Raw genomic sequence first — 24342 nt, forward strand, 5'->3', positions numbered from 1 at the left:
CACCTTCTGCAGCCTGACATTTCAGCCCCCCTCCTGCACAGGTACCAGTACTTGTGCAACGGTGCTCGTTCCGTACAACGACACCGGTTCTGACCCAGCCAAAACAAATTTTTTAAAGGGTTTGCATTCAGCTGACTCAGCTCTGAATTGCTTAGGAGTGCACGGCCACCAGAGCTAGTGCCAAACCGGGACCGTAACAGCGCTGATTCACATCAGCTTATGCTGTTGTGGAACTTGATACAGAGGGTAAGTAACCCTCTGTAAGGTACTAACCTTATAAGTTAACATATAAGTAACCTCAGAGCAGTGGTTGCTTACTAAGCAGTCCTGTCCAGGAGAAGACACTTTAACAAAGCAGTATTTGCATTTTCAAGGAGATGTGGCAGTTCTCTGACTTACAGAATTGTGAAAACAATCTTCTGACAAATTAGAAGTAAATGGGTGTGAGGAGTGAGAGAAGATGATCCAATCTCTCTGCTTTCCTTGGCAGACTCCAGCAAGCAGGTGATGTACAGGAGCTGGCACGTTCTGTCACAAAATGCGTCTGTGATGAATGTTACCAACAACACGATGAATTTAAAACCAAGGTTCTAGGTTACCTTAAGAGGTATCCAACTCCTCTGCACTTTCTGCACAGTACCTGAAGGACATGACTGCATGCAAATCACACTTGCTGGTTTACAAACCAGGAGTGGAAAAAGGGTCAGGATAGCTCTCTGATGTGGAAAAAAAAAAGCAGGGAACATGCTTGAATGCTAAGAGTCCCGAGGAAGCTTGTCATGGGACACTGCAAAAGCTCAGAACTGCAAATACTATACCAAAAGATCTGTATGATTCAGCTCAAACAGAGGATTTTCCAGTGTGCAAGACAAATGTGACAAAACCATGATCTTTCATCTGAGATTAATGTGGCATTTCCATGTCTTTTTGGGGGGAAAAGTTTGCATTAAAGTGGTAAGTGCAATAAATGAACGCTTACCATACAAACATTTAGAAATAATAACTTAGACCACTTTTCTTGCAATATACACTATTTTTCTTGCGGTATTTATAACTTGGGATAGGTTTTATAAAAATATCTGTACAAAATTCAGTTTTGTCCTATTACTGCCTGTACAAATTTCTAGTTATGATCAATTTTTGTTTAGAAAATTCATGCATTTCCATAAGCAAGCTATTCCAGTGGCATGAAATCCTGTCAGAAACAGCAAATTTAAGAGTGTGAAAGAGCATCAAAATCCTAATATATGTTGCTACAACAAATCTTTTGCATTCGATGTGATCAAATGAATTCCAGTTAATGTGAGGAAGTATTAGGGCTATGTGTGTCTGGCAAACGGTAAGGATACCATTTGGCCCTGTTAACTCCATTTATTGGCTATAGACATTGTGCGACACTTTTGCAAGGTCAGCCCTACCCATTTTGAAGGTACTTAGGAAGTTCTGCTTAATTTCTTTGAGGTACAGAGTTTATGAATTTCAGTGTAGGTGAAAAGCTTGACCGAAAAAAAAGATTAAAAAAATACAACCTGAAATTCCAAGAGGGAAAACCAAGTTTTAATTCAAATCACATTGAGAGGCTACAGAAATCGCCTGTGAAGATGGAAATAATGGACGTAATTCAGCCCTGCTGCACCACCATTGATGTTAACGGATTTACTGCAGGAATGATTTTGACAAAATGCAGTTACTGAATTTTCTTTAGTTATAGGCCTCACACATTAATCCCATAATTGTACTGCCGAGTTCTCCTAGTCAGCGACAGTGATTAAAAAAAAAAAAAAAGAAGCAGCTTCAGCTTGTGCAGTAATGTTCTTCATCTTTTCTGTTGAATGCAGAGCCATTTTCTTGGTACTCGATATGAATATTTTTCTTCAAAAGTGTCTTTATAAGGGATATGCCATGTATCACCTGTAGTCTGTACCACACAGTCATAACGGAAAGCAGGCTGTTGGATAAAGACAGATAAAAACATTTTTTTAGACTTTACACAATATATTACTAAAATACCAGTTATAGGGAGTTACAACTTCCAACACTTATCTTAGAAATCTCCACAGATTCATCTCTATAACAACTCTCATTTACTTCCTTACACCAAACAAATTCTAAATTTTAGTGCTGGAGGAAAAACTAAACCACCTTTTAGTATTTTGTGGTCTAGGAGTCATTATAAATGGTTAAAATTCTGTCTTCAATATCCACCAGATAATAATGATTTGAACACTATGGATTCACTTTCTAGAAATAGCAAAATGATTGGTTTTCTGTTCAGTTAAATGAAATCATATGGGAATTAACTCAGGATGTGGAGCTTATAGGCTCGAACTGATAGGATTTAATTACGTTAATGACATCTTGTGTTTGTTTTTCCAGTGTACCCCTTTACAGAACTGACTTGCTCTGTGCTGAGGAGGATGTAAGAAAAGGTTTTATCACTAACACTTTCAAGACTGTCTATTCGAACAAATATAATAAACTATTTCTCTGGTCTATTATGTTACAGGTATACTAACTCAACATATATAGCACAAATACAAAAGAAACATTACTGGTTGGCAATTGTGGTTCTCAGAACATACTATCACTCTGTATGTATTGTCTTGAAAGTCTACTTTCCCGTGACAGCTTCCAGAATAACCTAGAAGACAGCTATGACTGGGAATATCAATCATCCAAATCACTTGTATGGGAATTAAGATGTGAAAATTACTAGCCCTTTCATACAAAAGAAAGAAACAAGGTGTAGCCAACGCTGTGTTACTCAGGTAACCCTACATTCAGTATTTGGTTCCATAAAAAGAAATGTGTGTATCGCAACACTGAATGCAAGGCTGTCGTTCTTATAAGCCTGTATCTCTATGGTCTGTTTGTAATGATGAATATTATTTTACAATTTTAACCAGAGCAGCAAGAAAATGAATCTGCATAGGTGCAGTATTCCTTTAAGTAGGCAATAAGAATGCAGACAGACCAGATAACAAAACCCTGCATGATATGGAATGTCACATGATGAATTTTTCCCTAGAAAAATTTAAAACAGCTGCACTCCTGTTAAGGTACTGTTCATGGCTCACAAGGATACGTGTCTCCTAGACAATAACAGTAGTATTCTGCTAGAAGATGACACTATGCTTGGAAGACTGTCATTTCTGCAGCTGAATACTGACTATAAACCTGACTGTTCTGCACTTTCCTTCATGTAACTTTATACATATGTTAGGCTAATATTAAAGTGAATACTGAAATACCTGTATTTTCCTGCTTCTTTAAAATAAAGATGAAAGACATTCTATTGTACAATTAGAAGCATGATATTTTGTAATAGTGCTACAGAATATTTCAAAGTTTAAAATAAATGAAAAAATATTGGCACTTATGTTTTACAGCAATGGAAAGATTTGTATACACAAACATGCATTTACATTTTAAACATTTAGGCAGCATTTCTTGTCTTTTTCACAGTTTTCATGTTTGTGGCATGCTTTATGAATACAGTGACTTTTCAGTAAGCATGGGAGTTTTGAGCCATTGGTATAAATCAATTTCTTAGACTCCAACAAGAATCTTTTTCCTTCCAGAGTTTGAAAGTGGATATCTTTAATGAATATGCTCTGTGTGCTTTCTAATTGCAGCAGAAAACTTACCAAAAAATTTATATGCTTTCCTTCAACAGAAGGGGAGAACACTATTTGGTGTCCACGCTGCCACTTACGGAACAGATGACGCGTCAGACTGTCGGAAAGACAAGCCTTGTGATCCCGGAGGAAGTCCCTAGTAACAAACTTGCAACGCTTGCCTGATCGAAGAGTGGCATATAACAAGAAAGCATCATCCTCAGAGCTTAACAAAACAAACGGAAAAGATAGACGTCATTCACAAGGCAGTAAGTGGTTGCAGGAAATAAATCAAATACTGGTATGAGATTTATTCATCAGCAACATTGAAAATTGCCATCACTACTCTAGTTCCTAGGTAAAATAAAGAACTTCTGCTTACCACAGGGCACCAAAAGTTAAGATTGCAATAAAAATTAATTGCACAGAGCATTCTTCCCTCCTATCACAATCTGATAACAAACAATATAATCTTTTGCTGCATAACTTAACAGTGCTATGTGGAACAGAACTGCTAAAACTCGTAAGGGTACCCCTGAAACTTTGTTGGAATACAATCATCACAACTGATAATAAAGTGTAATGTAGGCAACAGCACAAATCTGTGAATCTTTGTCTTTACATGGGTAAATATATTTCCAAAAGTCTCTGTGATTATTTGGAAAATATATTCAACATTAGCTGCTATTAAACTGAAACAATTTTAGGGAAAAATCTCTAAAGATACATTTATAGTGGGCATGCGATACCCTCTACCTGGAGAAGCTGAGCAGAACTTTGCTTCAAACCACTTTGTGATTACTGTGGATTACTGTAATAGTAAGTGACGGGACACAAGATTAGCGAGGATTTCCAACCTAGGGTAACAGAGTCCCCGTTGTTGGTGCTCAGATAGCAGGAAAGAAAGCAATGTGACTCAACAGGAAAGAGAACCAGAGCCAGAACTGGAGAGGGGATAAGGAGAACAGATCTGAAACAAGGAGGCCGACAGAAGAGACTTGGACTGGCTGTTGGGACAAGGAACTTGGTCAGAAGTTCTGGGAACTGGGATCACAGAAGAAATGGCGGAGACGGGTGAAGGATCAACAGTGCCCAACTCAGATGTAGACTAGGTGGAGCTGGAACGAAAGGGAAACTGAGACTCCTTATATGAGGAAAGCAGGGCAAGGAGAGGGGACACTGAGGCGGAGGCAAGTACCTAGTTTAGAGACAAGGACAGGCTTGACTGGGCAAGAGCAAGGGGGTTGTGCTTCTTAAATTAGAGAGGTAGAGAGTCTATTGCCACTCACAGAAATACTCTCCTCCAGGAGCAGCAAGAAGTCAGCGCTCCAGACTCTCCACACTCCTGGGCTACCAAGGCACGAACTTCATCTCCCCCATGCAGGGCTAACACAGCAGACCAAAATTGTGCGCTGATGCTATCAGGTATTCTGTAAGTTCAGGCTACTGTGTTCTTGGCAGTGTTTTAACCGTTATAAATCATAATAAACCATACAGATGTCAACATGATTCTAAGTGATGAAATTCTTCGTAATGCAACTTTTGTTTTTTGAAGCACGTATAGCAAGGGATATGTTTCTCTTTCACACACACAGAGCTGGAAATACTAGTAATGTTACTAAAAACTACAGCTGTTTATACTGATTTAAAACGCACGTAAATCAGGTGTTGATCTCCATTACATTTAGCCATTTTCTTAAACTTACAGATTTTCAGCAAAGAAGAAGTCTGCCTTATTCTGCATCTCCTTCATAACCTCTCTTCTCCAATTTGAAGAGTTAATCAGCATGTGTTTGCGACCCAGCACAAGCAACCGGACATTCTCTTTTGCCAGGCAGTTGACAGCATCAAAGAGCTGCAGAAAACAAAGCAAACCCAAAGATTTTCTTAGCTGTAAAAACAGACTGACAGGAAGCACTTTGACATCTGTGTCTCAACTAGTGGGACTTCTAGCATACCCTCATTTCCCACAGTTCTTAACTGCAATACGAATTAAGTAGATAACTAATTTAACTCCCTAATGACAAAGGGGAAAAAAAAAAACAAAACAAAACAATTCATTGTAGGAAGCTGCTCTCAAACACACAGACAATACATTGCTATTATAAACCTTTCCCAGCTCTTGCAGCTTGAATGACATGAATGAACTCAGGAGGAGTTGTATGGAGAGTTCAGAAATTCAGAGTCAGCTGAGGGAACTGAATCACATTGGGATTTAAGTAATATCTACTTTTGGAAATGATTCAGCACCGAAACCTTTGTTGGTGTTAAGAGGACCAAGCCCTAAACCATACTGCTTTTCCAGCCCCACCTATTGTCGAAATTAGAGAACTACATGTGATCTGGGCTGCCCTGTGGGGAAGAAGCAGGCAGCAGTAAGAGGAAATCTGTAACCTCAGGATTAAGGGTTTCTGAAAGCCACATCCAGACTAGCCTCCCACTTGTGAACCAACATCCTGAGGTGGCAGATTCACTACTACACCACCTTCTCTTCAGAGGGACTTTTCACCAGCCTCTTAGGGCTGTGCCTGTTCAGCAATAAATGCTTCTCAGGACAGGCACTTGTGCCTGTGGCTTCCCCTCCCTGCTTCACTCAGACAGAGCTCATGGAGGGCAAAGGTTCTGGCTTTCAGCATCCAGTTCATTACTGTGGACTGCTCACAAAGCAGTGGCATTTCAATTCTGCCCAGAAAGAGAGAAGAACTGTTTCTTGAGACTGAAGCATCATGTTTGAAGGCCATGGACAGTACGCTCAACCTCCAGGGAAAGGTGTTTCCTAATTTTTACCTGCGTTGGCTGCCACTATTTGTCAATATACAATCTCCTGATTTTTCTCTAATCCCTCTTCCTGCTTTTCTAGCTATTTCCTCTTCCCTGTTATCTCTTCTCCCTGCAATACCTCCCATTGTCTTTCTCTTTCTCTTGCTCCTTTCCCTCCTGTTTGTGATCTTTATCATTATTTGGTATCATTATCTTTCGTTTCAGGGGCTGGAAAGAATTGCTCTTCTAACTCTTGGGTACAATTTTACAATGCATTTAGCTTGATCTACCTGCAAGTAGCAGTGGAAAGGGGTGGTCCCACTCAATCCTCTCTCGAGCTGCACATTCCCAGTACTTCTGTCACATCGGATCTGACAATGTCACAACTACGCATGAGCTCACTGATCCAACGAAGAAATTTTTTTTCGCAGGATTGAGCTTGCAGCCAGACAACTGATAGACCTGAGCCAAAGGCGATGACTGATGGGAACACATGGCTGGAGGGGTGAGGAGAGGAAGCGTGGGACTGCCCCTCCCAGGAAAGGACCTGCAGGTGGATCAAATGAAGTATGCCATGAATCTGGACCTGAGGATCTGAGAGAGGAGGCCAGAAGATTTTCTACGTTAATTTTAACTGTTGACCTATAAGCTGCTGTTACCAACATTGACTCCGAGGGACTGAAGGCTCTGTTTTCATGGAGGCATAGGGTCTCGGTGCTAATGCAAAGCACAAAAGCCTAACAGTACCTATCGGAACGGGCTTCCTGCTTCCAGGAGATCATCCTGGACATCGGCTATTTCTTTGCATGCATACAATCTACTTTTCCCTGGTTAAAACAAACAGGACATAATGTGAGCAAGAAAATGCCAAATGCGGTAATTTCTGCCTATAAAACAGCAGGTAAAAATAAAAATGGCATTCTCTCCATTGCATGCCCTGAATCTTTGGAGATACATTTCAGAATTCTTACTGGAACACAGAATTGAAAGACGCAAACAACAGCCATCGTTTTTATGTTACTGGAAGGCTTTCAAAGTAACTATATTAAGTAATAACATATCTTCTCATCTATGTCACATAATTTATTTGATTATTAAATTATGAGGTTACATTTCTTTTTGGAATGTCTCATCTGGGCAGTAAAAACTGGCTCATCAGTTTTACTTGTTTACAGTCACTTTTATTTTCCGGTTCTCATGCATTGGCCCAGTCCTGCAAATAGTTGGATACAAATACCAAAGCAGAATTAAGTTTGTTAGGGTGAGTTCATTAAGCTTAGTAAAAGTTAGGAATGTACCTACTACATTCATACACACTTTCATGTAGAGAAGTCAACAGCAAAGAAATATCAACCATGAGTAACTTAAGCAACACCTTACAAATTCCAAATGAAAATACTTTCTCTTCTTGCCTAACGTTTTGCTACCTTAAGGAAAGGTTAGCAGAAAGTCATGTGGGGAAAAAAAAAAGTTAAAAAAATTTTCAAAGAACACTCCAGAAACTGATTCCACAAAGTCTAAAATAAAAAACTTGTCAGCAAGAGCATCCTGATGGGAGAACAAGAAGAAAAAACTCCTAAAAGCAGACTATGAGTCAAGAAGAGTCTCAGGAACACAGCTGCACCAGTGGTACTGCAAAGAATTGCCAGTGTTTGAACTGCTGGAGTTTACCCCCAATAAAAAAAGGAAACACCTTTTAATTACACTTATGGTTCAACACAAAGGCAGCTGGATTTCCAGATACAGATTGGTCAATTGGGGCTATTCCCAAGTTTATAAAAAACTTAACTGGCTTGGATCCAGCTCCCTTAAGTCTTTCTTTCTGAAGGTTATAACTAGTGTCACTTTGTACCTGTTAGTCATATGGACTTTCTTCTCCTACATACTATTGGCATAGGAGGTTCTCTAGTATGATGTGCTTCTGGGAAAAAATGGCAGGGTTGGTATAAATTAGCTACAGTTTTGCAATGGAAAAACTCAAAACAGCCTTAAATTGTAATAAAATTAATGGGAATCACCATTAAAAAAATTTAGAAACTCCTGCTTGCATAACAGCACACTGTCTCTCCTCCACTTACTACAAAGATTAACCTTTAATTACACAATTAAAAACAGAAGATATAGAAATTATTTTTGCTTTCACAAGATAAAAATAATTTTGTTCTGCACGCTCCCTTGCTTGATGCAACTTTACTAAAGAGCATCTTACCTCATTTTAGGCTTGGGCGCTTAGCAGGGGTGGTCTACAGGGAGTCACAGAACTTAAGTGGGGGTTTCCTAAGTGTGTCTACTCCCACGCCTGGCTGCTTCTTAAGAAAGGAAGACGTGAGACACACAGTAACACTTGTTTTAGTCATAGAGGAAACTGCATATAATACTGTTAAAAAAACAGCAGTAGTGATCTCTCACTTAAAGACATGAGTATTTGATTTCATTAATCTAGTATTTCCAAAAGTTACCTAAAAATTATTGTTATCTGCCAATACACAATGCAAATATGCTATATGCAATAAGTTCTACGTAGATGTACCCTTTGAATGTTCCCACATTATTTAGGCAGCAAACATCAGATGCTCAGCTGGATAATCTGGTCAAAAGGCAATCTGTATAAAACATTAAAAAATATACAACACACACATTCCCTATGCTACTCATTTTCTTGAGAATGAGGATGACAAAATTAGTGAAAGAATGACCTTTTATGAATATTAGTATCTTTCAAATTTGGACAGCAGAGCATATAAAAACACATTTTCTCTGATATCAGAAATTATAAGATGCCATTTTGCACAGAAGGCAAAATGAGCATGGTTAGACTGGCTGCTTCAATTCATAGGGCAAGATGTGGCAGAGTAGCAAGAAGTTGTGAATCACTGCTGTTCTGCACAAATCACTGGCCATGCAACAAGGCACTAGAAGTACTACTGGACTATATAGATAACTGTCATTGCATTCAGTCTTACTTTCTTTTCCTCTGACAGGGCACATCAGGATCCATGTTTCTTTCTGAACTACACAGACGTTTTTTAATCAACTGTTTGTGAAGATTACTAGATCCTTCTCCAAGAAACTCATGCTCATTAGCACCTGCTGAATACATTCTGCTTGCAATCCCTTTCATCATTTATCAGTTACATTTAAATTATTCCTGTGCTCTCCCAGTCTTCGTTTAATTAGATCTTTCTCAAGCTTCTCCTACGTCTTAACATTTTACTTACAATGCAAACAATTTTGTGTTCACAGCACTCTAGCAAACGACTCTGATGGAGCCAGGGTGCAGCCACAAAGAAGTATGAAACTACACACAGATCAATGGAAGAGGCAAGACTAGCTATTCACAAATCTATCAAGTAACTCCCAACGTGGTTCTTCTAAGCATGCTGCTATTAATTTTTCTATGATTTTTAAAAATTACTAAAAATAACCCATAATTAAATGGATGTATCCAGTGTGCATGTTCTAACTCTGATTTCTGCACCCTAATCTGTGAATCGGTGAAAAACTAGCACACTTGTACAATACTTCGGTTGAGTGTATACATTTATCTTTCCTTGGGACAGTCCCAGAGACATGAGCTATTTCCCCTCACGTAAATCAGTTCTTTTTTGTTTCTGCAGTAAGGCCATTTTATGGAATTTCCCCTCCACCACCAAGCTCCTGCCCTCATATCACAATGCACCTTTTGTTTTTTTTCTGTTGTGCTGATATAATCTATTTGTTGGGCCATGTTGTCAACCAGATCACGGCACAATCACAACTGTGCTCACACATCAGGGCAGGAACTTCTGGATCAGAGAGGAGCCGGAGTGAAAAGAGGTGGGGGGCAGAGCAGTAGGACAGAGAACACGTACTCCACAGGATCATGCTGATGTTGAACTCTTCGTATCATGTAAAAAGCCTGAGCTTTGCAAATATGAAATAAAGCAACCGAAAATGCTGTAACTGGTAGTTTTACATTCTAAAAATCCGCAAGTTATACCTTAAAAGAACCACTTTTCAGGTAAGAATAAATAGTTTCCCATCAGAAGGGAACTTTTCTATACAAATTCCTGGAAATAGTTTTGCAGTGACCCACATTCACAATTCTGCACAATTTAATGGGGATCAAACATAGGAGTTAAGCTGGGAGAGCAGGGAATCCTTGTCACACTGCAAGATTAATCCTCGTGCTTTAAATTTCACAACAGCCTTATGAAGTAAATGCATAATTACATCTCCATTTTACACAAGTGCATAATGGAGCACAAGGAAGACAGGATAATTACTCTACCTCATACAAGGAACTACGAGCAGAGCAGGATACAGATTTCTTAAGGCTTCACTGCCAGTCACCCGTTCTGATCGCTAGATCACGCGATGCCACATGTCCCAGTTTCAAAGGTTAGCTTGCTGCAGGACAACCTTGCTCCTTGGACACTGCCGGTGGTTTCCCACTTGTCAGATAGGAAACCCTTAAACACTGCTGCTGGGAGGCACACATTCAGTGACTCAGCAAAATGTGGCTCACCTGTATACAGGTTTAGCATGAAGAAGTAAGCACCCCAAAAAAGTTTAAATTGGTGTTAATAAATCATGTTTGCCATTTTCTAAACATTTGGTTTCACTAACTGCCATTTAAAAGCAAAACACACCTACAATCAGGTATCTGCTAATAACTGCAACAAACTGCTCTATTATTGTCATTGTCACCTGTTGTTGGTGCGGCCTCCCACCCAACACTGCAGCTATGAAACTGCAGAGGAAGCAGAGGTCGGGAGCTGCCGTGAGTGCACTGTCAGGTGGGGCTGAGCACGAGCCTTCTCTCCGAACGTCAGCAAGGAGTCAATTCCCACTATCACCACATTTATTTGACTTACAGTTTCATCATTTTTAGTTCCCTTTTTACATATTGCAGACAAAGAAGCTCAAGAAACCTGCGTACTTTAGTACCACACACAGGAGAGAGAGACACGATGGGAAGCAGGAGTTTTTCCCACGGCATGGCCAGTTACCCAGGGAAGGCAAGGGTGCTGCTTGCAAGAAAGGCTGGACTTTCTCACTGACCCTGGTAATTTCATCAAAGCAAATTCAATACCATTATCACAGCACCAAACACAATGGAAGCTGCTTCTTATATTCTCTACATTATTACTGATGACACAGTGTAAATTAGTTGCAAATTCCTCTTTACTCAAATGCAGAGGCCGCATACACATTTCTTGATCCCCTACAGATTATCTGCCCCTGACAAGCAAGGGGATAGCTAATTAGAAGGGAAAGCAGTAATCATAGAATGCTTTGGGATGGAAAGGACATTTAAATGTCATCTAGTCCACCCCCCCTGGAATTGGCAGGGACATCTTCCCCTAGATCAGGTTGCTCAGAGCCCCATCCAGCCTGACCTTGAATGTTTCCACGGATGGGGCATCTACCACCTCTCTGGGCAGCCCTTTCCAGTGTTTCACCACCCTCATTGTGAAAAATTTTTTCCTTGTGTTTAGTCTAAATCTACCCTCCTTTAATTTAAAACCATTACCCCTTGTCCTGTTGCGGCAGGCCTTGCTGAAAAGACTATCCACATCTTTCTTGTAGGCCCCCTTTAAGTATTGAAAGGCTGCAATAAGGTCTCCCCGCAGCCTTCTCTTCTCCGGGCTGAACAACCCCAGCTCTCTCAGCCTTTGGATGAATGAGTAATGGATGAGTAAGTAACAGTCACTAAGCTTAATCAGTCCGGTTTACTTTATGCTCTTGGGACAGTCAACAGCTAACTCTTGGGAATTATCCTGGATGATACTGGGGATCTCTGCAATACTGCAGAAACAATATTGTTGGGAGTATGTGTATCCTGTATCCTGCGTTACAGTAGGGCTACTTACATTGATGCAACACACACATCATCATGCAAAACTCTACCAGTGGCTGCATTTCACATATCAATGACAGCAATCACACAATGTTTAACATGTTTTAATCTGTCTACGTTGACTCCACACCTAGAATTGACTTATCCTCTCTTGACGCATTGACTAGAGATACGTCTTAACTCCCTATCACAATTCATTAAAATTTGCAGTTCATTTTTAGATGCCAGCTATTGCTCTTGACTTCAGAGTCAACTCTATTAATCAAAGGCAGATTATTGATTGAGCAGGAAAACGAAACCACAGAAGCAAAGATACCCAAGTTCATTTAGTAGAGATTGAGGATGGTATGGTAGCCTCAGTTTGCTCGGATGAGATGATGCCTAAATGTAGCTCTGCTGTTCGCAGAGTAAGTTTGTATTCAGAGGTGTCCTGAGGATGCTTTTGCAGCCAGGTCCAAACCGACTGTGTACTAAGACACCCGGTGCCCCTGCACAGTCCAGTGTTCCCAGTGACTGGAGGGTTTGGCTTAAGTGCGGCACTGGATGAATGTAGACATGTTACTTCCAGGTCAAAACTGACTACAAGGATACTCCACGGATTGCATCCAAGCTAATGAGCCCTCTTGAATCCTGGGTAGTGGGGAGAATAAAGCAGAGTAACCATAAACAGATTCAGCTCAGGTACCGAAGCAATAGCATAATTTATATTTTCCTGTATTCATGGTACCCTGGCTATTATGCCAATAACGGAGATATCTTTAATTACAACTCTACTTGATTTCAACTGAAGGTGGAACCTGCTCAAAATAATCTCTGAAACAGTTCTGAATGTAGAAGTAATATGTGTGTAATTAGGCTCTGACATTATATTCTGCTATATTATAAACTGTAGGTAAAATTTCCAATTTCAAACAAGCTTGAAGAGCCGCCCCTGTTTTTTATTCTACTGACCAGCTCAGAGAACAGCACAATACAAACCAAACCTGTGTAAATTAACTTTAAGTTTGGAAAGACTGTTACAAATTTCTCCTATGCAACATGAAGATAGGGATGGGTCTCCATCCTTCCCAGCAGAGAGGCATATAAGAAAAAAAGGTTTTGAAATAGATATTTTCTAATATATAATCTAATTACAGCCATATCCTGCTCTGTCTTATTCCCAAAAGGCATGACAAGTAGAGATTTGATGGATAGTGAAGCAGTATCTCCCAGGAGAATTAGGAGAATCAAGGTGGGATGCATGCAGGGACCAAAGAAATATATACACAGCTTACTACACAGAATTTAAATTGTCTGTATGACATGAAGGATGGGGAGGCAGGACCAGGATCATCAGGTGGAAGAGACACCAGCTTTTTGGAGTCTGGCTTTTCAGAATGGACTGTCACTTTTAAAAGATCTCAGCCACTTTGTCAGACCTTACACCTGACAAACCTTTTAGTGGGACCATTCTTGCTCACACTTTTTGAATGTCACTCCTTTTGAATGGTAGTATTTTCATCATCATGATCTTTAGATGAATAAAGGTCAACCATGAATAAAAGAAAGAAAAATGGGTAGTGATAATAGTTAGCATAGCATGTTATTAAATGAACAATGCCAAGAACTCCAGAAATGACGGCTAAAGAAGGGATGGACAGTTGGGGAATTGCTGAATTTTATAGTATAAATTGCAAAAGAGAAAAACAGGCCATTTTTTCTGACTCTTACAACAATTCAAGACGTACGTGGACAAACATTCTTCAGTTGCATAACGGCATTTTTGGAAGCTGAATTTTGTAAGTCACTGCAGTGCCAGTCAAGTTTCTCAATCCAAAAGTTGTGTTAACCAGCTACAATAACATTTTCTTTCCCAATCACTTACAAAAAATGTAACGTTGGTTTAAACATATAAGCAGACCCTTTGATGTCGGCTCAGCAATTATGAACTAGGCATAAAGATGGAAGACAAAGGGTGAATCTGAAATCCAAAGTAGCATTTTGATAAGGCAGCAACTGGGAAATGTTCAGTTCACAATTAACTATAGCCCAGTCCTAGCAGCTCTAAGTTTTGTATTTTAATTATGGACTGGCAGTAAAATGTTTCCTTTCGTGAATTTGAATTTTCTGAATGTCCTCCTCTCTTGAGTCATGTAAAAGGGCAAAGACATTTCTCTTTTACCGATCTTCTCTGAGATATTTTTTCTATGTAGCTGATACCATTGTATACTTTTATCTCTCCTCTTACTCATCTTCTTTCTTGCAACAAAGAATAAATACCAAGATCTTGACCATACATATGGGGCATCTTACATGGATTTTTTTTATCCAGACCTCTCCTGAGCACTTACTGTTTTGTACCAAAACCTGGAGATTTGCAAAGTATTAAAAAGAGTTATCAGTATCAACCTTCCACACCAAAGAGATGAGCTAGGTGATTCTGTCTATTGTGATTATACAAGAGTAGGAAAATAAATATGTAAAAGCTGAAAGGACATGAAGTGTTACCTGTGCATTTCCACATACCAATACTATCCTTTGTTCTCATCCTTGAATTCTTTCTGCCTGCACTGCTGTTTCTTCAACAGTATTTTCTTACTGATCACTGCTCATTGCTTCATTGCACCAAGTACGATGTGTATCATCTTTATTTTCGTGAGGAAGTAAGTTAAATAAAAATGAAAAGGTATGAGGTTTTACTTATTTTTGTATAGGCTTCAGAAGTGAAACTTTACCTATCACAGCCACTGACTGTAAATGGAATAACTGTCCCAGCTGAAGTCACAGCTTCAGGAGCCTGCCATCTTTCGCTGTAAATCCAATCTTTGCCATTATATTGGTACTCTTGCATTTCTACTATTATTGTAGCAGCTGTATATGATGACTTAAGGCCATAAGAAAGTTTGTCTTACCATTTCTGATTTTAGAAAGAATATAAAAAGCTAGCGATTAGAAAGGAATATTTGTAAGTAAATGCAGCTGTGCCAGTCTTAGATTTTCATAGTGTGGGTCGGAAGTTATATTTAAGTACCAAAAATCCACGATGTGAGCAGGATCTCTGAGTGGTGTTGGCAGCGGTGGTGATGGGGTGTTATGAAAATGAAAGCACAAGCTTGACTGATCCTTTCCATAGATAGGAAATAACTTGGTGCAGGACTGAAATCGGCTTTGTAAGACTGAAACTGACAGTTTAAAAGATACCAATATTTTAGCTCTCACCACTGTCCTATGCAGATGTCTGCACAGCGTCACTGACCTCGTCTGATGTTAAGTGTTTTCCCCCCCTCTCCAATCTGTGGTTCAAAAAGTCCCAGACGGTGCTTTTATTCTTTGAGGAAAGGTGCCACAGCAGCTGGGGAGATCACTGTTATAGAAGGCACAGGCATGATGCTGTTCAAGGCACATTAAACCTATGCTTCTGCAGTGACATCCTATCTTTTAATAGACTTGATAGTTCCACAAAAACAATAAAATAAAGACTATTTCTATGCTCACAGGTCGACAGGCTTGTCAGCAATGTAGAATGATACAATAACCAAGGAAACCCATCAGTAAATTGATCACTTGCAGTCAAAAAAAAAAGAATTGGACTACAACATGCAGCAAACATTTATAACACAATTTTCACACTGCTTTTCTTCCGTTTCTTATTAGTACTATTTTCTAGTTGCCTGCTACAGAGTACTATTCAGAGATAAAGAGGTTACCTTCAAAAACAATTTTTCCAATAAGAATAATTTTGCAGTTTTTAACACTAATAAATACATTAAAAAACACTACTCAAGTGAGTGGTGATTTCTCTTTGAAGGTCAGAAAGATGAAAAATTTGTTTAATATGAAAGAGAACGTATAAAATGTTCTTCTTCAACAGGGCAAAAATCAGTAGAAGCAAACTAAAGCACAAAGGTCTGAGGTGGAGGAGCAGCTGTGTGGTCAGTCAGGCCCACCTACCCCAGGCAGACCATGCACCAAGGCTTTCAGCAAGGAGGGACCAAGGAAGGAATCTGTTTAATACTGGTAAGAGCATAACTGGTATTTACCAGGCTGGAGAAAACTTAGGGGACTTTCATATACACCACTACCCCTTGCACTGCGAGTCCCATGAGGCAGAGGTTCAACTGCCTCATCTGAATGAAGGCTGCACACCCTGGTAAGTAACATACTGTTCCTGCAAAAACAGCAAAAATCTGATGCAGAGTGTATCACAAGTGAATATAAACTATGGGTCAGAATTATTTTTCTTAACACAGTCATTAACTTTGGTTGTACATCGCTGCAGACTCATGCCATTTTACTACTAGTAACATTGCAGGCAATATCTATGCCTGGAGATCCTAGGCAGTGAAGGTCTGAAAGCCCCCCACAATAGCTACAATCCACAAGATCTAATTTACTTTGATGCTTTTAATATAAGTTTATTGATAACAGTCTGCAATACTCAATAGCTGGACACTGGGCAGGCCACTGTCTAAAGTATTTTTCTTTAACTGAGGAGATAAGATACAGCAATTTGACAAACAGATAATATTGTCAGCTCCTACAAATTCATTATGGATGATATTTGGCATTTGTCTAAAAGCTCCACCTCCTGGGAACATCTGGTTACGTGAAAAATCCTTGCCTACTTAGTAATTTTTTGCCCCTGTAGTCAAGAGAAATAAGCTTGAGAATATGAAAATATGACCACCAGAACAGCTTGGACAACAGAAGCAAAATAAGAACCACCCGCCCGCTATTTCATAAAAGGATGTATCTTTTTAAAGCAAATTTTGGTTTGGGGACTCAGCATTACGGTTTCCAGGTATCTGTATACGACTATACCAGCCAGCACATTTGAGGAATTCTTTTGCATCTTTCCCTCCTTTGTCCATTTCCATGGAAAAAATGCAGATACCCACCTAACAACTCCTGGAGCACCTAGGACTGAACAGCAGTGCTCAAGTGAGAGAGAGAGCTATAGTTTCAGAATTATTTTGTTTACCGAATTTATCAGATACCTAAGGGTTAAAACTCTGTGTCATATTACTGGTTATGTTAGCTAGGCTGACAGAGTGAATGGGCTTGTGGAAATGAGAGTGAGTGGGATGAGAAAAAAGAAATCCCTAACCTATAGCATTTGTATTTCTGAAAGCCCATTTGGGGATGCCCATTCAATGGAAAGTTAGAGCGTTTCACTCTGCAAGGCATGGAAGTATGAAGATACATACATATCAAGAAGTGAAAAATGTCAAAAGCCTCCAATTCTTTTATTTAAGCCACTTCCTTTAACTATTGAGACTTAGGGCCCTCATACATAAATGGACTTAAACAGTACAGTGAAATTTTTTACAGGGATATCATGTAAATGACTTCAGATGCTGAAAGCAGCACAGTGACATTAACATTAGACAAGCCCAGGATAATTACTCGTAATAAGGAGCAAGGTAAATCAACATCATTAAGACTGACTGGTTCTGCCTGCTTGCAACCCTCTTACTACTACTTCATTTTATTTACTCAAGTGTGTCCCAATTTAGGGCTGTGGTGGAAGAAAATTCCTATCAACCAATCAGGTAGTAGTATTGGTAGTATTCAAGGAATACCTGTCTTCCACTGTGCTTTCCTCAAATTTGCACTGAATGGAAAAGCTGAAATTCCAATGAACCACAGCTCTAACAAGCAGCTGCATCATGCTTCTACTTTTTTTCTTCAGTGTATAGTGTAAGCACTGCCTAGTTTACCCAAATATCACTCAATTAGGAAATAAACAAGGAGAGAAGGCATCAGCAAGGTTGATCTTCCCACACTGGTATACCACGTAAGTCAGGAACAGCTCCACAGAACCAGTGGAACTGAACTGGCTTTTGACTGCTGTGAGAGACCTCATGGCACACAATGTACACCGCTTGCTCATGGAGCCATGTCAACATGACTCCTTAAAAGCTCAAGACTCAAAAAGATTCAAAATATTAGAGGCAGAAGAAATATTACTGCCAACTCACTGTTTCCTTTTTGGCAATCATAGAAGCGAGCAGGTAAATGGATGAATGGTGGACAATGATGAACACAGACATAAGCATCACTAATATTTCCTGATTTATGTAAAAGGCAAGTTGGTATCTTCAATATGACAGAAGCAGAGGTCCAGTTTTAACAGTCACCACAGGAGAAATATTGTGCAAGGACAGGATAATGCAGCAGATGGAAATGGCAGAAATTATTTGGAAAAATTAGACAGAAGTATCAGTTAATACTTCGTAAAATTGGTTGGAAAATAGAGTATATTATGTTTACATAATTTTGACAACCTCTTTAGCTTCTGACTCACCTGACTCATTGTAACTTCAACACAAGTTTCCAGCTAGAACTGTGAAAAGACCTATTCGGATCATTAAAAAACTGACTGGTGAATAATAAATCAGGACGAAACAGCATCACAAGCTAGTATCTCTGGGTGGAAAGGAAAAACCAGTAGATACTTGTAAAGATTAGTAGGAAATATGTAAATGATTTGAAATAGAGAATTTCTCAAGAAGAGGAAGGCTTCCTAACAATGAGACAGGGCAGTAAATACAATGCCAGAGATTAAGCATACAAAATTATTTCAACTGTAAATTTTTTTGAATGATATTTAGGAAATAGTATTTATAGAATAAAGAATATGAATGCTTATTTGATGGAGATGCACATAAACAGGAGAACTCTAACACAAATTACGCTTTACAAGGTTATTTCTTCATCTAATGTTTTGCAATGACTAAGTTTTAAGATCTTGAGGTAGGCATCTTTCTTGGAGGATGGGGAGTGAAGATTTCTATTGTATAACAGTTAGCACCATGGCTACTAATAAGTAAATACATATATACAGTTTTAAATTTTTGTTAATTCTCTTTTCAATTTAAAATTTTCATTCATTCTCTCATTTCAATGAAATTCTCATTTCACTGAGAAAAATACAAGCCAGAAGATCTAAAAAGTTGTAAAATCATGTAAGCAACAGGGGATATCAGGTTAAGAAGAAAATAAGGAAAAGTGTTTAGAGAGTTTCTGCAACCACCAAGGAACGTTCTCTTGGTTTACACACGGAGATGGGGATGACCTTATACACAAGATCGACCTCTGCAGCAGTAAGCCACTGACCTGCTACACTAGCATGACGTGCATATGAGGAGACCCAGCAGATACGAGACTCCTTTTCAGGAGATCCTGCAACTCAGGACCTCCTCTGCAGTTTATTTCAGCTTAGGTCACGTTGCTATGACTTTTCTCCTAGAAGCAGTCCCCAAAATCCCCATATTTCCCAGAGTTCATTCTATATGACAGAGAAAGAACCCATGCAGATAAGCATTGCCTGTGCTAGAAATCAGCCTGTGGGTTGTTTTTTTTTTCCTGAAGATTTTAAGAACAGGAGCAGCAAAGGTAGCCATAGCTTTCTTATTATGTTCTTGGTATTGGTATTCTTACTACATCACTCCTGTTCCTCACATGATACCAAGCAACAAAAACATTTACAAGTCCCAGCAGGTATGATAATAGCTTAATTACGTTTTGTATGGATAGATCAGGTCTGATTATAACCACTAATAGACACGCTTGCAAGGCTTCTAGGCATTTCACATTTTCTACTATTCCACACCATGTTTCCATTGCATTGGTGGTGAGGAGTTAGACAGATGATGCCAGTCACTGTTCCCTGCTCCTGCTATCTCTGTTGCTATGTTGTAATTTAACCACAGCAGAGGCATACCACACGTCATCCATGGGAGACTGCAATGGATTGCTGCAGTGGCACACACAAACTCTCAGACCTTCCTGAGGTGCAATTAATTTTCAATTTTATTTAAAATCTTATATTCATCCCATCTCTTACACTTAAATAAGGAAAAAAAAGGCTTATTAGGAATTTTCATTCTATGACAAATAATAATGTATTTTTAAAAATAGTGAAAAATCCACAGGAAACTTTGGCTTGTTATATTATAACCTGCAAGACCAGGATACTTCAAACTGACTTGCTCACAGTCAAACAGGATATCAACCATTACACAACAAAATGCTGGTCTCCCGAGTCCACTTTGAGGGGCTTACTCTTTAGCCCATTAGTAGCCCTGATTGTCATCATACACACCCAGGTAGAACAAAGACCCTATCAAGAAAGCAACATAGTTAAAAACGAAAAAGAAACAAAAATCTGCATGATACCTATCATCTTGTACAATTGTACACAAATTTTTATTTGAGGTAATGTATAAAAAGAATATATGCTAGTTATTTGAGAGGGTCTGTAAAAATGGCAAGTTAGCTGGGAAGTGTAAATGGGGACTACGCACCATTTCTCAGCACAAGCAGCAGAGGCCATCATACAAAATTAACAGACAGCAGGTTTAAAACAAACAAAAGCACATCCGTTATCATATCCTGTATAATTGTGGGACTCATTGCCACAGGATGGTTTGAAAACCAAAGGCAAAAATAAGTTGGGAAGGTAATTAAATAAATTCATCAAAGAAAACTCCATCAATAGCAATTAAACTTGCTAGTCAGGATGCAACTTCTTCATCCAGAAGCTCCTAAATCAGTAACAAAATCTGGGAGACTGTAACAACTGGAATCATCCCTCCAAACTTGTCTTGTTCTTGCACTCCTAATCCACTTCTGACCACTATCCTGATTAGACAGGTTAGTTACTTTGGTTTGAAACAATACAAATGCTTTTATCTTTTTAATAGCAAAGAGGATAAAAAATTTTCTAGAAATTGACTTCACTTATGGCATGGTCCTGGTAGCAGCCTACGCAGTAGTGACAGGTATTTGAATGAGATCTCTTCTTTATATTAGCACACGTAAACATATTAATCTAATTTGATGTAATTTAGATTCACACCACAGATAAAGGTGTAAGTCTGAATTAGTCTGGGGACTATTTTATTCTGACTTTTTTTTTTTTCCCCAGCCTCCTTCCCCCTTCCTTGTTTGGAGGAACTGCACAAACATACCCTTAAATAAAGTAAGTAAAAGAATGAATAGGGAGAGCCTCTTGCCTGTCACCTCTGCATGTGATGTACAAAATCAATACTGGAAAAAGGTGAGGTTTTCATAATAAGTGCTTGATGCAAAAGATAACCTGTACTGGGCAACGGTATTTTGGATAAGAATTAAGAGTTCTTACAATTCTTCAGAAGTTCAGTTTGAAATAGGAATTCTTGTGAATTGGTTTCAAGCAAGCATACTGCCAGCGTGATCGTGTTCTCAGCACAGAATTTTAATTCTGGTGAAACGGGTCTCCTAGATTCAAACAGGAGTTCCTATTTCCATGTTCCAGACAACATGAAACAATCAGTTTATGAAGAGATTTAGATTAAACGCTGTGGACAATGGTACTTGACTTTCTATGAGTCTAAGATTAAAAAAAATAAAATTACTTTAACTTTGGTTTTAAACTTCACTGCAGGTGATAGTAATTTTATAACCTCAATTCAAATATATTTAATTACCTATATATAAGTGTCTCTTCCACTCTTGCTCTACAAGTAGAATGAAACTAGAGAATAAACAGCAAATGCAGCTTAATGGATTGTTGGATCATTGATCAGCATGTCAATATACTGAAATCCCTGGGAATAACCTACTGTTCAAAAAATTTAGCCTTTCATAACTTCATAAATAAATCCAAATGCAGTTTAGGCTTTTGTTTCATTGTACCATTTCTCCTTCAGATAACATAGCTTCCAAATATGTTTTCTTTCCTACTTTTACTAAAAATAGCATATCAGATGTAAAAGCCAAGTGTGAACCAAAAATTGATTGGTTTTCAAAATATATAAATAAATCCAGATGTACATGAATGAATGCGATCATTGTCCTGAGGATTTTATCTACATTACCTTTAAGATGACACTAAACGCCAGCATTTTTCAGGCTCAAACTGAATACTTGTTCTTATACAGAATTGACCTATAGTAACCCAACCTTCACATTTTCTGGCCTGCTTCCCATATCTTAATAGCACTATAATCTCTCACTATTATGGAGACTTTCCATACAGGAATCACTTTTTTAGAAGCAGTTCAGTTCCCTAAAGACCAGGTTTCTGATGTGGAGGCCCAGCACACCTCTTACTGCCACTGATAACAATTCCATGAACAGGTGAATCAGTTGGGCTGCCCAAAGAAAACTCATCTTGTGGTTTCTAAGGAACAAGTGAAAACAGCAAGATTGAAACTCATCCAGTCCAGAAGATACCTTCATTTGACTTCATCACACAGATTTTAGCAGGACTTCTCTACAACATACAACAAACAACCTGTTGCTACAGTTACCAAGTTCACTAGGACATGAATCATCAAGGCATGTTCATTCCACTCTGCTGAATTTCAAGCTTATATTCCTAGTGATTAGAAGAATTCTTGTTACGAAAGATATGATGCAATTCCCCTCATAAAACAGGAGTGCTTGGGTGCTCCTGTACTTCCCTTAACTTTTGATTTGCTGCTATCGCCAAATACAAAGACAGAAATTATAAATACCAGACAGAAACCGATAGAGATTGTTAATTTAATCACGTTTTTTATTCTGTTTTATAGCCAGCAACAGAGGTTGCAAATAGTAAGGGGAGGCAACCAGGAAGTATCTGACTTTGGGAGAAAACAACAGGGAGAAGCTGTCAAAATGCCTGACAGTCAGATTTTTTAACCTGCTCAGTTTCTGCTGCTCTGTTCTTCTCACCAGGAAACGCAAAATCAGATTAGAAACCTAGGCATTTAGTCAGGGAATCCTGCCAGCCAGCCTCCCCCCCATTTCCCAGTGTTGGGAAGTTAAAAGTTTTGAGAAAGTTTCCCTGGATTCACAGGTAGCCAGTCTGACTTTGTATTTCCTTTCTCAAGAAGTCCTATCTACCTCCTACTCTCCCCTCCCAGTGCTGTAGAAGCAGCTACAGATGCTGGAGCATACCCCTATGAGAAGAGCCAAACTTGGTGGCTCAAGGTATGTAGTCAACACGTGCGTCTCCTCGATGGAAGCGTACATGCCAACCACTTGCAGGAGTACTTCTAGAGCCTCTGCCACACTCACGTCCAATACACCTTCACTTACTGTGTACTGGTATACAAAGCTGAATATATTAAATGCCCTTTTATTTCTCTTTTAGCCACAAATGGAAACTGTCAGGTTTCAGAAGAACTGCAAGGAGAGAAGACAGACTTGCAGGCCAGTCTTTTCCCCTAGGTTTCACAGGCAAATGAACTTAGTCTCCTTCACCCCTCCTGAGTAGCTTAACAGCCTTGCTCTTCTGGATCTGGTGACCAAAATTTTTGTCTTGATCTATTCTATTTTAGGATGGCCCCAATATAGGAGGGGAGGGGGAAGATTTCAGCATATCAGTATCAATCTCTTACATGTGGCTTTGGAGAAGAACTTGGCTCAGTCCACCTGCTGAGATATTCAAGGAACCCCAGAAATTAACTGATGAGAGAAGAACGCAATGCTGAATGTTCCAGTCGCACACCTCTAACACTGAATAGGTGAAGTTTCAAAGGTACCCCTTAGTGCTTGAGCTCCTTTCTCTTCTAAGATCGTGTTACACAGAGGCTGAAGGTGATTTTCAGTGAAAACACCAAAAATCTTCATCTTTATGATTTGCGCAGTACTTAAAGGAACTTAAAGTACAGGTCTAAAGAATGAAACACGTTGCAAAGACAAAAATCTCTCCAATCTTGAGCAATAGGGCAAAATGTTTCATTATCATGGAAATGCAAACTTGGACTAGCATTAGAAGACAGGAAAAAAAAAAAAAAGAGAGATGGAAAAGGCTGGGAGCAAATGAACAAACATGTCTGACTGCTTTGTTGAGTGGTAAGACAAGAGTTGGTGGGAGGAAGAATTGATGAACTGTCACAGTATGACAAATAAGACCTCTGTTGGATGTATTGATTCTGAACAGAGAATGACTCATGGATCTACTTAATTCTTGCTTCATTTAGAGACAGTAAAGTACTTGAACAAATCACAGATGCTGCCAAATGAGTCAAACAAGAAAAAAATTCTTTCCCATGCATGACTTTTTTTGGGTCAAATTTATTAATAACTGCTTGTTTTGCAGGACAGTTCATACAGCAGAGCTCATATTTTGTATCAAGTATCACTGTCTCACTAATTGTGCAGTTGATC

The 24342-nt window shown here is 39.1% G+C and overlaps 1 protein-coding gene across 4 annotated transcripts in view; it reads right to left on the reverse strand.

Moving 5' to 3' along the window:
* Positions 1-1608: 1608 nt before the first annotated feature.
* Positions 1609-24342, reverse strand: part of PRORP (protein only RNase P catalytic subunit) — a 53292-nt gene continuing 30558 nt past the window's right edge. For all 4 annotated transcript variants that reach the window (XM_082318603.1, XM_082318604.1, XM_082318605.1 and 1 more), the window contains 3 exons: positions 5324-5472; positions 3648-3843; positions 1609-1948 (listed from right to left, as the gene is read on the reverse strand). In XM_082318603.1, the coding sequence (XP_082174729.1) occupies positions 1817-1948; positions 3648-3843; positions 5324-5472 (477 nt within the window). In that variant the 3' untranslated portion in view covers positions 1609-1816. The remainder of the gene's footprint in view (positions 1949-3647; positions 3844-5323; positions 5473-24342) is intronic.

The sequence above is a fragment of the Platalea leucorodia genome (genome assembly GCF_965183815.1).
Source record: "Platalea leucorodia genome assembly, chromosome: 7".
Taxonomy (NCBI): Eukaryota; Metazoa; Chordata; class Aves; order Pelecaniformes; family Threskiornithidae; genus Platalea; species Platalea leucorodia.